Source organism: Pagrus major, chromosome 22 (assembly GCF_040436345.1).
Source record: "Pagrus major chromosome 22, Pma_NU_1.0".
Lineage (NCBI taxonomy): Eukaryota > Metazoa > Chordata > Actinopteri > Spariformes > Sparidae > Pagrus > Pagrus major.
Window position 1 is genome coordinate 14,927,064 of NC_133236.1, and position 16,948 is coordinate 14,944,011.

A 16,948-nucleotide genomic window follows, 5' to 3' on the forward strand; every position below is an offset into this window, starting at 1 on the left:
GCTGTCCTGTGTCACTGTGTGTGTGTGTTTGTGTGTGTGTGTGTGTGCGTGTGTGGCTCTTCTCTGTGCCCTTGAGCCTTTATCAAGTCCTTCTAATTATTTTATTATGCAAATGAGTCGCCATTATTTCATTAGCGAGGCAGCCAATCACAGAAGCTGATTAGGAAGTGATTAGCATGCAGTCGGTTTCTGTCTCTCTCTGTGTCCTTGTGAGTGGAGGGGGCATAATGACCCATCTGGACACACACTCGTGCATATAGTTGGAAAATTGTTGTAGGGATTTGTTATAGGTTACAATACAGTTAAAACATGCAGACAGACACAACACATATACATACTCTATTTCGAGAACATGTTTAAAGTAATGTCAGCAATGATGCTATTTTTATGCACCTTTTATTTGATTTTGTCCGCTCAAGTTGTATAACTGTATTGTATGCTTTAAACCACACTGTAGTCTGTGTTATACTATTGTGTAGGATTGCTGTGGTAGTTGGTGTTGCTGGTGTAACACGGCGTTCGGGCATACAATGATTACATTACCTGCATGCCACATGGGGTAAATGTTGGGTCTCTGTAAATAGATTAATCAAGGAGTATGGTTTAGACCTGCTCAATTTGGAAAGTGTCATGAGATGACATTTGTTGTGAATTGGCACTATACAAATAAAGATATATTGATTGATTGATTGATTGATTGATTGATTGATTGATTGATTGATTGATTGATCAGGTGGCTGTGTCTGCTGGATGTGTAAAGAAACATTTTGTCCCATATAAACATTAGTAATATGTCAGTGTTGTGTTTACAGCTTGTTTCTGCTGCCTTCAAGAAACTAGAAAATCAGTTATTGCAGTAACAGAGCTAACCAAATGCAAAATAGAGGTCAGTGACTGTTGGAATTTGAATATTTATGTTGAAACAGTAAGGAAACAGTCATAGACAGATACTTGATAGACAACATTTGGGAGACATGGATCAAATTTTATTTCCAACAGAGGTAAAATAATAGTTCAAGGTCTGCTCTTCTCGTTATTGGCAACAAGGATTAACTGTCAGATGCATGTGTCTGTTGATGTGTGTGTGTTGGTTTAAGTTGGCAGGACATTGAGGAAAGGGAGAAGTGTTAACTGAGAATGTGGGCGAGCTAGAGTGAGGTGTGTGCAGACAGTTTCACACATATTTGGTTTCAGCAGACCCCCTTTTCAGCACACACACACACACACACACACACACACACACACACACACACACACACACACATAAACATGGGCACACAGCTACTTTTTTGTTTGGTGTGTTAGCAGCTGAAAGAGGCAAGATTGTCTATCAGAGGTGTGCAGTCGAGAAGAGAGGAATGCTTTACGATTGAGAAACATTCTTTTAAACGAGTCAGTAAAGCGGAAATTAAAACAAGGACGTGTTTTTCTTCACTGCTAAGCCAAGGCAAAATACCTCTTCGACCATGGCAGTATATCAGAACTGAGTGGGACTCTGTGTGTGTGTGTGTGTGTGTGTGCGATGTACACAGTTAAAAGCCCACAGCACATATTTTAAATACGGTGGGTTTAAATCCAATTTTTGCTGTACACTGTATACTGCTTTCAGAAGCAAAATTCCACAGCTTTGAAACTAAATAGAGCTTGTGTATGTATTCTGTAGCTTCAGCGAGGTTAAAGAAGGCAAAACGAGTGCTGCTGCAAGTAAACCAAGGATAAGTACTTCTGCAGTGTCAAAACGAAAGCCAGTTTATCACAAAACGCACAGAATTTCTTTTCGCTATTCTTAACTATTGTCACATTTAAGTTCAGTCGCAGCCCTGAACACAGCACTTGTTTCAGTGATCTATTGAGTTTAATGGAATTCACTCATACTTCTTTAGTAGAATTATTATTTTTCGTTTCTTACTTTTGTCAAAAAAAAATAACGTACATTTGACATGAATGTTGTTGTTCCCTCTTGCTGGTTTGTATTTCAAACTTTTGTCTGACACTGTACCTCATCTGCCCTACACCCATTCAGGACCAGTTTCATGAACTGCACTGACATTGTACTCACGGGATATATGGTGTTATCATGCACATAACCAATCAAAGTTAATATTGGAAACTGACATACGACAAGTGCTTGTCTCATCTCATCATTGAGTGTAAACTAATTAAAGCCTATATTAATAAAACAATCATAGGTAGTGTTTTAAATATTCCCACCTTGTTAATTAAACTTGAACATCATCCTTTGGGAGTCATTTAGGAACAAAGACATACAGTTTAACTAAAGCAAGCAATATAGTGATGCTGTGTATGTGGTTACTTCCTCAAACCGCTTTCTTAAGGCACTTTTGGCCATGCCCAGTCATACCATATCTGTGCTGAGTATAGCCAAGCTGTGCCCCAGATGAACCCTCTCTGGATGGGGCCCAAAGCGTGCCAGCCCTGCCTCCAAGCGGGCTGCGGTGATGTTTTGCGACCGCGGCTAACCCGTGACAAGCCCCCATCTCCCTCAAACAATCGTGTGCTGCTATTGCGGGACTCACGTCGGTGCAGAAGAGCAGAGAGAAAGTCTATGTGTGTTCATCTTTCAGTATTTGGTAGCTTCTAACTGAATCTCTGTGATTTGAAGTTTGCATTACTTACACTTACACTGTTTTATCATGTTGCCTTTGTTCTGTTTAAGTTAGAGATGTTAAAAGAGAGACTAAAGTTACTGATGGTGAAAACCCAATGTTTCCTGTTTTTTTTTTTTGCTTTATAATAAAAGCTATATTCTATATATATAATAGATTAATGTGAGACATTCATCAGAAATGAAATGTGTTTAATACAGAAGAGCTTTTAGTCGTATAGTACTTTGTCTCCTATTGTTTTGCATATATGAGTATACTGGTTTGTAGACTGGTATACTGGTTTGTAGATTCAGTATATTCCCATACACATGCATATAACCCAGGGTTGCACACTTTGCTCCTTTAACCCATGCAGAGAGAACAACCTGACGGCAAGATGTAAACTGACACACACACTGTGGGAAACAGGAAGTCATGGAGTTTTACACACACACACACACACACACACACACACACACACACACACACACACACACACACACACACACACACACACACACACACTCACACATATATGCATCAGAATCAGAAGACTTTGATTCTTTATGAGTTTACAATAGCCTGATTGGAGCATAAAAATGTGTGTTGTCGTGCTTCACTTTGTGCCCTCTACGTGTCCCAGCATTTTTCACATCATGACTGGAGGTAACTTGCTGTGACAAAGACTTAATTGAACTGAATGGGAGCGAACTGAATTGCACGAAGAGAGGCTGGTTCAAAGAATGACGCCGAGAGGAATGTGATCCAGTGCATCTCTGAGGCTGTGAGTCACAGCCAGCCGTACAGCCGGCAGCTGAAGACAGTCGCTCAGTTTGATGTTAACTTGTTTCTCCTCCGGCGGTGGCTGTCACCTCTTGGTATCCCTCTGTAGCGGGAGCTCAGATCAGTGGGGTATCTGAGGGCCTGTCGTTCTGCTCTCCATCACAGCCGCCGCAGCTCGCTCTAGGACACAGGTAGCAAAGCTGTAGCGCTAACTGAATGCTAGGAGATTTATGTTGCTGGCAGCGCCGGTTGCTGATAGTGCTTCATGGTGGCTTGCTCTTGCTTACGGCCGTTCTTTGCAGTTTCTTAATGGTTGAGGATTTGTATAAAAATGCCATCTGTGTATCTTCGAGTTGATGTTTGCCACTCTTTTATGACTTTCACACTCCAGAAAACGGAAGGTAAAGAAAGTTCCAAAATACCTGGAAATGTGCACATTTCACAAAGAAAAAGAAGTGATCTCCAATTTCTATTGTGTGTAATTGTGAAGTTGTTTTATGACCTTATGACAAAGGAAAAATTTAGCTAAGTTCAGACAATAAATAATGTCATTTCAATCTAGATCTGGATTATAAATCACTCTAATATTGATATTCTGATAAACAAGTCATTGTCGACTTGGGTTTTATTACTGTAATTCGAGCAGAAAAGAATAGTTAATTGCAACTATTTTGATAATTGATTCAGGTGCCAGACAAATGGTTCCAACTCCTCAAATATGAATATTTTCAGGTTTTCTTCGTCTGCTATGACAGGTTACTGAATGTCTTTGTGTTTTGGACAGCTTGAAGGCATAAACTCTCTGAAATGGTGATGGTCTAAAATGAACCTTCAGTTTAAATTTTAGAGCATCTTTTTCAGCATTATAACCTCCAAACCAAACACGTTTTCATCTTGATGCATGTGTGACAACATATGCACCGATATCGGCTGATAATATTGGGCAACCAATATAGAAATGTAGATTCACTGATAGTGAAAATAATTACCTAGTATTACCTAGTACAACAGAGTATGTTGTATGTAGTATAAGGTGTTCCTAAACCACAAATCATAATGCCTATATTATATTGTTTTATTGACGTCAAAGTGTTTCTGTTAACATAGCACAATATTCCAGTTTGTCAATATTACTTTAATTCTGTTCTCTCTGTAATTTATATATAAGATTTTATCTGTATCGCCCAGTCGTACTTTCGCCAAAGTCAAGAGGGGCACAGAGGAGCACTAACAATAAGTGACTTGAATCAGATGGCACTGTGGCTTTTCTTAGCCATATCTCTCCTAGCCATTTTATTAACACAAGCCGTGCATCACTTGTAGGTCAATGAATCAGATAGCTAGCAGTAGCCAGCCTGCTATTTCTATCAGCAATATTGCCAGTACAAGCCACATATCATTGCAAGTTGATTATCTCGGTTAGCCGTCAGGGACAAGTGGCGTCTCTCTGTATTAGAGCGACTTCCTGTTCGAGCGGGGCCACGGGCGGGCCAGCTCACACATGTCTGTCCCGAGGCTGTGGTGATGGGCTCAGATGATCAGCTGAAGGCCCTGATGGTTGAGTCAGAGGTGATCCTGACTGGCCTTGAGTGATGAGTGTTGGAGCTCAGACTCCTGGTGGTTTGTTAATGAGCTGAGACAGAGGCACGCACAGAAAAACAACATACAGGAAAGAAAGAAAGTTTTACTGGATGAGATCAGAGAGGAAGTCACGCTGCATCAAAGAGATGTAGATTTTAGTTAATTCAGTCATTAATCGCTCATCAAATAAGGTGATCTAAATGTCTTTGTGTTTCTCTTTGCAGGGAGCTGTACGTTTGATGAGGGCTTCTCTCAGTGTGATTACCAGCAGGATCCCTATGATGACTTTGACTGGACGCACATCAACACACAGGAAGTGCCGTACGTCTCACCAGACCTCCCACAAGGTGAGCCTTGAATTTCTTTCTACTGTTTTTATCATCCACCTCACACTGGGAAAAGTGAAAAAGTACATTTACTCACGTATTGTACTTATATTTGGCAGGATTGTTTAATTCTACGCTTGTTAAATCTATGGCATAAGTCGTATCTTTTCCTGTATTTTAGGCGGCATTATAGTAAAGTGATGTCATTTTCTGAACTTACCAGTAGTCCTCCACATACAATATTATCGCAATAACAATATTGAGATATTTGGTCAAAAATATTGTGATAATTGATTTTGTCACCCAGTCTTAGCATTTATGAAGTGCTTTTGAGGAGATTTCAAAATATGGAGGTGAATCGCAAAGATATAAGATTTGATCATACGTAGCAATAAAAACACTCAAGATAAATTCCTCATGATGAATTTATATATGAATAACTTGAAAAAGTTGTCTAGCTTGATAATGTACAGTCCTATAATGATTTCCTGTTTTGTTTTTGATTGCCACAAGGACAAATGGACAAAAATGTGTCCTATTTGTGATGTGGTAGAAATATTTGATTCTCAACAAAATGTAAGTGATTACAGTATGCCATTTGAAGAGTCAATAGAGTCGGGATAATATCGTGTATCACAATAATTTGACATTGTGACATGAATTTTTCATATTGTTCAATGCTCAATCTTAAGCTTCAAAACACTGCAATATTATTTTAAGGCCATATTGCCCAGTCCTAATAAGCTCATAGATTAAACTAAACTGAGTTGCCTCGTCACGTTTCCTGAGTTGGCAGCAGTTCCACCAAAGAGACATTTCACCTCTAAACTTCTCAGATGGTTTCATTTAAATAACTGCTTGAGTGAAAGTTTGCTTAAGTGGAAATTAGTGGTGCAGAACTTTGTTTTTTCTTTCTGTCCCATTATCATTTCATGAACCTCCAGATGTATTTTGTGACCCTCTGTAGGGTGTCCAATCCCTAGGGTTGGAACCGCTGGACTAAAATTCTGATTAGTGAGTAAAAAAGACAGAACAAGCTCCACTTTGACCAGCTACTGCAGTAACATGTGACACACTGATGCGTCAGTATTGCAAGGGCCATTTTCCTGCAAAACTAAGACTTTATTTGTATTTTCACATTCATAAATTTTACATTTATATGAGTTTTTTTGTATTGGTACTTCTACTGAAATTAAGGATCTGAGTACTTCTTCCATCCTCTCCTCTCCTTTCCTCTCCTCTCCTCTCCTCTCCCCTTTTCTCCTCTCCTCTTTAATCAGTTGTGTTTTTTTCACCACGATGATGATGAAGGGGAAATTAAATCTTTCTGCCTCAGGGCTGAGGGTCTAATTAACAGAATATGAGGTCATTAATCAACAGCAGGGAACAGGGAAGGTTGCCTACTTTACAATGTTAAAAGCAAAATGTTATAACAATAACCAGCTATGCAGTGTTGAGACAGTAACAGACTTTACCAAATCAAAACCACAGAGTAAGAATGTTGACTGGTGTGTGAAGAATGGAGCTAACCACAGTGATGAAACCATATAAAAATGTATAAACCACAAACATGCCTGAGTCTTTCATTTCCTTTCCTTTCCTTTCCTTTCCTTTCCTTTCCTTTCCTTTCCTTTCCTTTCCTTTCCTTTCCTCTCCTCTCCTCTCCTCTCCTCTCCTCTCCTCTCCTCTCCTCTCCTCTCCTCTCCTCTCCTCCATCTTTTTCCCATGCTTTTCCCATCCATGTCTCCTTTTGTCTCTTTTTCACTCTTTTCTCTGATTTCCACCCCTCTCTCGATTCCTCTCTCCTATCCTATCCTCTCTTCCCCTTTCCTTTCCTTTCCTTCCTTCCCCTTTCCTTTCCTCTCTTCCCCTTTCCTTTCCTTTCTCCTCTCTCCTTAACTTATCCTAATCTCCTCTCCTCTCAATGTCTGTTATGGAAGATTATGACTTTGTTGCCATGACAATGTGATGCCATTATTTATCTCTCATGCTTATCATCATGACAACCCAGCCTCGCTGACATTTAGAGAAAGGTTCAGTTCAACACCAGCTCTTTAGGCTTTTCACACAAACACAAACACTTTTTTCCTAAAATGTGTGTGCGTGTGCCCCCTGTCTGGTGCGTGTGGTCTTGCCTGGCGGTACAGAGCCAAAGTCTTGATTTAGTATTATTAATACCAAGCGGTGTCTCTATGCAGAGTGGGCAGAGTTGGCAGTTTGAGGAGGTTAAATACCTTGCCCAAGAGCGCAGAGGTAATGCCTTGAATTAGCATAGCATTAACGCCTGTAGAAGCTGGTGGAATGAGAAGGGGCCAGGGGGTGGCAGGCCAGGTTAATGGTTTGGAGATGTTGATTGCTAAAGGGGAGTTCAGAGCGTTGCCTAAAGGTACGGGAGCATGAACTGACATTTGATGTGTTAATAATGCCAGCGGGGTGTGGGACACCGATGCTGTGGCTGGAAAACGAGGTTGCTGGAGGGGGATTACAGATACAGCACTTGGCGAGGTTTTGTATTTGGAAGAAATAGTAGGGAATGGGTGAGGGGTTGAGTTGGTAGCCTAAATGCCTTAATGTCTATTATTAGCTCTGTTGTTTTCTCAGACAATCCTAGCCACCAGTAATTTAGAAGTACTCTGGTCTGGGTAGATGCAGTCTCCCTGAGGGCATGGCATGATTTAAAGCACAGCCACTAAACCTTGGCTTTTGACCCCTGAAAACAAAGAGATACCTACTCCCTTTCTTTTAAAGGGGGTTGTTATTAGTATTTGGCCTTTGGGAGTGAGTTTTCTTAGCTGATTCGTAGTTCAGAGGGTTATATATTGTCAGAGGTATTTGCAGAAGAAAAGAAGTCATCCAAGGGCTTACACAGAACCGTTTTAGAGTCATTGGATAGCTCAGCCAACAATCACACTTTTGTTCCTTATAACCCACATTGATTTGTCACAGTCGCTAATCACCATTTATGCTCAAGGCAGTATTGAGTGTGGAGGGATGGTTTGGCAGTTTTCATAATAGAGATAAAACTATTCTATGTAATCTCTCCGGGGGTTGATTTTGGCACTAGCCGCCGTGGCAGGGTCTAGATGCTACGCTGGCAATGTGCGTTGCGCCAGTTGAACATTCATGGGCTGGGGCTCTGTGGCTCAGTGGACTAAAGCAGATACTCTTGACTCATAATGTTGTCAGCCAGTACCACTCTAAACCTATTTGGCATGCCATTGGCTCTATGTCTCTGTCTCTACTCCTGGTCCTCTTTCCACTGTGTAATGTTGAATTAGGGAAGAGAAAACCAGCATTTAAAGTGCAGTAGAGCTGCTCTTTACACAAACTATACAGCCTTGAAATTACCAACATACAAAAGCTTTCTCACACAGTCTCTGTAAGACTTTAACATTAAGCTTTACAAAAGTAATAATTGCATTTGATTGCATTCAATTTTAAACATACACATGTAAGTAATTTTGGTTTAAATTAAATTGCAACCCATAGATATATTTGTTGAACATTAAGATTGCAAAAGCATTAATCTATAGAGCACAAGACCTGAAATGATCAGTTAATCAAATTAAGTTAAAATAATAATAATAAAAAAAGATTCAGCATTTAAATCATTTTTCAAACAAAAATGCCCTCAAAAAACAATCCCAGGTTACAGCCTCTGAAATTTGATTATTTACGGCTTTTTCTTTGTCATGCATGGTAGTCTATTAATCAAATATTTTGGGTTAGAAACTGTTGGGTGTATCAAACAAGACATTTGAAGCTTTGTCCTGTTGTTGAATGAAAATCATTGTGCTGCTAACTAAGATCTGTATCTAAGGATATACTATGATATCTTATATGGTCGTGACAGTTTGATGTGTGTTGTACGTCTAAGAATATGTGTCATGTATAAGCGAATATTTAACCTGTGCGGAAACTTCTTGAATTTCATATCTTATCATACCGTATTAGACTGTGTCGTATGGTATTGTATTATATCATACTGTATCGTACTGCACTGTACCATATCATACCGTACTAGGCCATACCATATTGTATTGTACCGTATCATCGTATTACATTCTACACAGGAGATGTTCAAAATGTATATACTGAATTTTAATCAGTAAGGATGATCTTATCTTTTTAAAGATCATGTGTTTGGATTTTAGCCTTTATTTCAACGGGACAGCGTAAATCAGACAGAAAAGATGAGAAAGAGGGGAAGACATGCAGCAAAGGGCCACAGGGCCAGAGACTCTATACGTTGGTCGCATGCCCCTATCTTATCTTAATTTTCAATTATGCAGTCATAATAACAGTCACAAACGTTGGCTGGGAAATAGTCATGAAGAGCAGTGATTGGTTATCTGAGAGATCTGAGCATGATATACAAGCAGAGGACACACAAGCAGTTTGGTCCATGCAGTGCTTTAAAAGTAAATAAAATAATCTTAACATCCGTTCAATATTTGACTTGTGTTTGTGAAGAGCAGCCATTAAACTACGTGATGAGTCCTGTTTCTTTATTGTGGACTAGCTGCATGTTTTCTTTTATTATTTTATTGTGGAATCGTTGTCAGCCTATCCCACTTAATTTGGTTGGTACCATAAAATGCTCAAAGTAAAACCCTCCCATTAGGCTGTTAGTGTCTTGCTGAAGAATATGGTCCTCTGTCTACCACGCTACTGCCGCTGCTACTACTGCTGCTGTTGTTGTTGTTATGTGACATATCTAGGTCTTAAGGCTCTGACGCTGGTATTTTTAGCCTCATCGTTATATTTTGTTGTCATTCTATTAGCGGCCATTTTAGACTTTGCCAGTTCGAATACATCAGCCATTTTAGAAACTGGCAGACTTCAGGTGTCAGATGTTCTTGGCAGCACAAGGTCTGCTTTCTTAGCATGGGTGTTGTATCAGTTTCATGTACTGTCGGTCTTTTATTACTCATATTTTCCAATGCTATTTTTGTCTCAGATTAGATGTTATTATTGTTATGTCCTTCTTGGTTTTGAATAATGTTTCAAAATGATTTTGGACATTGTTGATAGCCCTTTTTACCAAATATTACTCAGCTATTTTTACCTATACCTAATCCACTTGTTGTTATGATTTTGCTGCAGGCACTGAAGTGCTAAAGGTTATATTTTTGCTATGTTTGTGTGTGTTGTGACATATCTGGGTCTCTGACTGATCAGAGTATTTTTAGCTGGCACACCATCTTGGCAGCCATCTTAAAGGCACTTTGCTCACGTCACCATCTGAGCATCAGTGCCAGAAATAAAGGAAGAGGAGTGACATCCATCATGGGTTTATTTTGGATGGATTTAGATTACAGATTTGGTGATAGAGAATGGTGCTGGCCTAGTCTTGTTTTTCGATCTGATTGGCTGTAGTCCAGTTTGGATGTTCTCATTTTCTGTCTTGTTGGTAACATTCAGAACCAGGAAGTAGGATTATTCTAATACTGCTATGGCTGAAAGAAGATAGAAGTATGCATGAGTGTGTGTGTGCGCGTGTAGATACAGTGGCAGGATGGTTGTGACAGAGGAAGAGAAGAGAGGAAGGGCCTGTCCAATAACTAAGATGCAGGGTTTGGTCTTGTGTCCATGTGCGCTCTTGTTTGTGTGCAGTAGTCGAAAGCCTGTTATGTTCTGCTTTATTCTGCAGAGAAAAGTGTTTTCTCTCAGTGGATTAGCTAAACAATAAGCAGTAATCACTATTGTTCTAAAGCTCGTTGTATAGAGCATATTGTGATGGAACAATATGCAAATAGAATTAACCAGTGAGGACGGTGGGTTGAGTTTGTTTAACTGGAGCACAGATATTGTGTTGTATTGTATCACATTGAATACAATGCATTTATCATATTTTTTTCCTGTCTTCTTTTCTTATCTCTTCTATTGAGTTCTGTACTGTTTCTGTCTTTTTTGTTTCCTTCTAGTCTACTCTGCTCTGTTCTAGCCTATTCTGTTCTGTTCTGTTCAGTTCTATTGCATTCTGCTCTACTCTGTCTCTGTTCTCTTCTATTCTATTAAGGGATGCAACTAACAATGAAATTGTATTCATTGTTTATTACTATATCAGTTAGTTTTTGATTGACTTGACTAATTGCTTAGCCTGTAAAATGTCTACAGCAGTTTAAAACCAAGAAAAAGCAGCAAATCCTCACTTTCGAGAAGCTGAAACCAACATACTTTCAAGGTTGTTGCAGCAGAATTTTATTTTTTATTAATTAATATCATAGTTCTACTAACCAGTTAGTCAATGAATTGTTTCAGCACCGGTTCTATTCAGTTGTGTTCTACAGATAGAATTAAACACTATCATGGCTACCTTCTCTCTGTTTGTGATGAGCTAATGTGAGATTATCACATCACATTTCATCATATTTCACTGGAACAACATCTGGTTGAAGTCTGAGCTGATTACTGGAACATCTGGATGGGCTGACTGACTGTCCTGTCAGCACATCCAGATTATGTATTATTTCGAGCTCCATTTCCTGCAGTCAGCTACTGTAGGTACAAGGTATGGTACTGAGTAGTGAGGCATAACGAAGTACCTCATGCACATTTAGCATCAGCAGTAAAGAAAACCTTCTCCTGTCATATTAGAAGAACAAAACTAATAGTTGTAGGGAGGAGGTGCATAAAGGGAAAATTTGGCTAGTGTGGTTGAGGAGCTTGTGCAAACTGCAGCGACTGGTATCAACATGGCTGCCATATAAGTCGCAAACTGGCTTCATTTTGGTCAAGTTTTAGGGTATAAACAGGGACAGGGAAAAAGAAAAGGTGGGGCCAGAAAAATTTTATTTCATAAGAACATAAAATAAGGAATGTAAAATAACTCTTCTCTTCTCTTCTCTTCTCTTCTCTTCTCTTCTCTTCTCTTCTCTTCTCTTCTCTTCTCTTCTCTTCTCTTCCTGTGTTTATTTGTTGCTGGCTTGCAGAGAAACAGCCCTGCAATCACAAAGGAGAAACAAATGACACAGTTGTAAGAACAGGGGTTTGTTTTATGTGTCTGGGGGGGGGGGGTGATGACTGGAGGAATGAGAGAAACAGAAGCAAGTGAAAACATGTAATCATAGATTTCGCAAAATCCAAGAAAACCAATGTACAACAATGTTAAAAAACACACAAAATAACATCTAATTGAGACAACAAAAGCAGAATATGAATTTAGATCAACTATGATAGCTTAAAACTGTCAATTTTTTTTATCACTATGAAGTAAATATTGATTACATTGCTTTCACTATGTAGTTCTGTCTGCCACCTGGTATGTATGAGATTACATAGATGGAAATATGATTGTTAAATTCCATTTCTGCCCATGAATCCCCCTAAATCCTGCACACTGGCCCTTAAAGAATGAATAAATATGGAAGTTATATCAGGAAAAATAGAAAAACAAAGGGAACTGTAAATTTCCACTTCACAGTAATGCCAAAATCTTCCATCTTAGCTCTTCATTCTGTATCAATATGGATTATATTTAAACTACACAGCAGCAGAGACAGCTGGTTTACTCATATAGGTACTTGTAACACAGGCAGTGGGCATACGGCCGACTCTCTGGCAAGTCCAGTCATAATATTCACTGCGTCTACACACTAACTACCTCCTCAGAGGGCACCATTGCTAGTCTGTTCAAGCAGTGAATTTCAGCAGGTATGTGGTATGCAGGCACACACAGCTGCAAACAACAATTAGCTGATTTACAGGTCAGGCTGATCCAACTCAAATCCTTTGTGTTCATTCTTTTTCTTTTAAATCTCTTAAAGCCCTTTCCTTGTCTCTGCATCCAGGTTCTTACATGTATGTGGACGTCTCTCAGTATGATCCCGGGGAGAAGGCCAGGTTTCAGCTCCCGGTCATGAAGGAGAATGACACTCACTGTATCGACTTCAACTATCTGCTCACCAGCCCTGACGGCTCCAGCCCTGGCACACTCAACGTCCTGGTGAAGGTGATGAGAATAAACACAATAACACAGAATATGATACAGTCATTTATTTGTCTTCGACTGGTTTTACCGGTTCAGTTTACATGATACCTTGTTAGTTTTGAGTTTAAACAAGACAATCTAAATGCCTTTACTGGCCTCTACAAAGCAGTTTACCCTGTGTGAGGCAAAGTTTGACTCAACGAAAACACAAGCTGGATTGTATTATTCTATTATGTTACTCCAATAACCAACTCTAGATGAGTTAAATCTTGCTGTTTGTCATGATGACAGATGGTAAACAGAGTGTTTTCAATTAAAACAAAACAAAGCAGGACTTAAGGGAAAAGTGGTCTAGATTTTGTGAAACGCAACCACAAATTATGCAGCTAGCATGCATCAACGGAAGATTGCCATTTTACTGGTCCACCATACCCTGGTTCTGAGAAGCAGGAGAGTATCATGTGTGTGAAGGGCCACAGTAGTAGGACAAGCTGATAAATCAATGTCAAAGCAAAATTATTGCAAAAGCCAATTTTTCCAGGGCTGCAGTTATTCTCATTATGGCTTTATCTGCTGATGATTTCTGTGTTTACTCGATTTATCGTTTAGTGATTAAAATTTCAGACAATTGGGAAAAATTCTCATCATGTCTTCAAATTTCTTCTTCTGTCTAAAACCCAAAGAATCTTCATTTACTGTCAAAAATGACAAAGAAAAGCTGTAAATACTGAGATTTAAGAACATTTTTCAGGAAAAAAATAACATTTTTGCTTGAATAATGACTGAATTGATTATCAAAATAGTCGGGTTCTAATTTTCTTTCGATCAACTAATCAATTAATCATCTAATCGTTGCAGTTGTAGTGAAAGTGGTGGTGTAGCTGACCATGACCTCCTTGTTGTAAGGGACAAGCACAAAAACATGACTTACAGTGTATTGTTTTGTATTATAATCTGTGGCATTATTATTATTTTTGTGTAATTAAATACATCTCAGTGTAAAAATGAAAAAGAGGAAATGGAAAGGTCTGTATGTTTTCTTTCTTTTTTTTCAATATGTTTGACTTTGTGCTCTCTGTGTTATTTGTAGGTAAACAAGGGTCCATTGGCCAACCCTATATGGAACGTGACCTCCTACACTGGTAAAGACTGGCTCAGAGCACCGCTCAAATACTCATTTCATAACTAATCCTGACACGTTTGTGATTTTAATCGCTGGTGTTGACTCTAATGTTGTTTCTCAGGTAAAGATTGGCTGAAAGCTGAACTCGCCGTCTCCACCTTTTGGCCCAATGAATATCAGGTACTCCTTAAATAACGATGTGTTTAGGCATGATTCCTTTGTCACGTACAAATTACTTTATTTCATGTGATTACACACACACAAATGCAAACACATACACATGCTGTGAGGCGTGCAGTTGATTTATTTGTGTTGACTGAGGCTCAGGAGGTGACGATTAGGCTACAAAGAAACTGAGAAAAAAATGAGGTGGGGTGCGTTGGCATGCATGGGCGTGTGTCACCATGCTGGACATTGATATTGTTGTCAGTGATGTTGTGTCTTGTTGATGGCATGATCCCAAAAATCTGAACTTTATCATCACTGAGGTAGAAATGACTGCAGGACTGATTCATTCAGCTGAACATTATATTTTTAGATTTTCTTTTCTATCTTAATTTATGACAGTCAGTCAGTGTCATCTGTGCGTGTATGTGTTGGCTGGTGCTGACAGATATGTGCATGTTCTGTGAGAGCTTGTCCTAGCAGGCGTACACAAACACTGATCATGTTAACACACACAGCCTGGGGACCCTCTTATATTACTGTAAGGCGAAGTGTGAAAGCATCCTCCAAATGGCCCATCTGGAGCCCAACTGGCCCTCAGTGACTACGGGAGGAGATCACCAGCATGAAACTCGTGTGTCAACATGTTTTAATTGAACATAATCATCCTGGTTTGCTGAGGCTTATGTAGGTTTTTCAGGCTATGAAACAGGTTATTGGATTTGAGATTATGAAGCTATTTTTTCATGTTCAAACATGTTTCTGTGTTAGCACTTTAGCTTGAGTTGTAATGAGACTGCTTTCACCAGGGGAGGACTAGACACATGCAGACTCGTGTGTCAGGCGCACAAGAAACAAACCCTTGCAGCACTATATACTGTCTGTAGATCTTACAATGATCATCTCTATTTCTTCTTTATTTTGAATGAAAATTAAAAATAACTTTCAGTTGATGAGTTCATTGACTTTCACCAGACTGAACTGCAGTTAACCAGACTCAGATTTTAATTTTTACTTCATTAGAGCTGCGACAGTATGTTGATTACGTAATTTATTTTGTCCATTGGCAGAAAATTAATTGATAAGTATTTTGATAATTGATTAACCTTTTCATTGTTTTTAAGCAAAAATGCAAAAAATTGGATTGTTTCAACTTCTCAAATGTGAAGATTTTGTTTGTTTGTTTTTTGTCATATATGGCGGTAAATGTAATGAGTAGATAACGACTTATTGGGTCATATAAGTACAACTTTCTCACCTAAATATAAAAATGATAATGAAGTTAATTATCCACTTTAAGACCCTTTACATTCTGCGATTCATGAATCTGACGGTGGTCATCTCAGAGGAGATAGTATTTCGATCAGGCAGCTGTCAAACACACTGACTGACTGGTGTCATCATTGTGAGGCAGGATTACTGATCGCTCTGGTTTAAAAGTTCTCACATCCGCAAAGCAACTCTGGGACACTGAAGGCTGAGGACTGACACATAATCGCTCCACAGCAGAGCTGGACGACAGCGTACATCCTCTTATCAAGCGATCACATATATCACTTTGATGTATGCATGTATGGGCACTGAATAGAAAGTGTTTAATAAATGGGCAGGCAGGGACCGTTTATAGTTGAATCCTCGCAGTCATGAGAAGTGTCAGCTGGGTTTATGCACCTAAACACATCGTAATATAAACTCTACAAGAAAACAAACTGAGCAATGAAATGCATTCAGCCTGCAGTGACCCCAGGCATTGAGGGAGTTCATTTAAAATCCACTTTCTCCAATGCATGATCATTAGCAGAGCAGTAGACCTGAAACTAAGTCACAGAAATGAGACTTGAAAACAACAATAAAATGGAGACTTTGAAAATATTCATCTGATATTTCAGCCAATTCTCAGCCAGGTCAGTGGCCTCATGCTTCTACGTTTGACACTGTAAGTAGTATAAAGAGAGAGAAAGTCAGAGTCACGTGGCTGGGTGAGTCAACACCTTTCCCCATCCAAGTTTGCGTCCCCTTTGTGACCAAGAGTGAAGAGTCATTTGTTTTTAATTTACGTAACATAAGTAAGTGAACGTACATATATGACGTAAGTGATGTCACCTACATAAGTTAGTTATTTTAACCCAAAGTATGATCTTTTCCTAACCCTGACCAAGTAGCTTATTTATTTTAGCTTTATTTATAATGTCCAACCGGACATGTACGTATATAACATATTGTTGCTAATTTGACAGCGGAGCTTTTATTTTGGAAGTCTGACTGGACATTGCATATAACATATTAGCGCTACTCAGCTACCGCTGATTTTTCAATAATGAAGTGACTATTTTCTAATATATTGACTTTTCACAAAGACTACATTCATACATCTGCACACATACATAGATGGGCACACAAAGGATAAGAGGTCATGAGGTCATGTCTTTGC

The 16,948-nt window shown here is 39.1% G+C and overlaps 1 protein-coding gene across 2 annotated transcripts in view; it reads left to right on the top strand.

Annotated features, from left to right (window-relative positions):
• ptprk (protein tyrosine phosphatase receptor type K) overlaps window positions 1-16,948 on the top strand; it is a 120,952-nt gene that overhangs the window by 41,357 nt on the left and 62,647 nt on the right. For both annotated transcript variants that reach the window (XM_073492338.1, XM_073492337.1), the window contains exons 2-5: window positions 5,195-5,317; window positions 13,090-13,250; window positions 14,320-14,371; window positions 14,474-14,532. In XM_073492338.1, coding sequence (XP_073348439.1) covers window positions 5,195-5,317; window positions 13,090-13,250; window positions 14,320-14,371; window positions 14,474-14,532 — 395 coding nt within the window. The remainder of the gene's footprint in view (window positions 1-5,194; window positions 5,318-13,089; window positions 13,251-14,319; window positions 14,372-14,473; window positions 14,533-16,948) is intronic.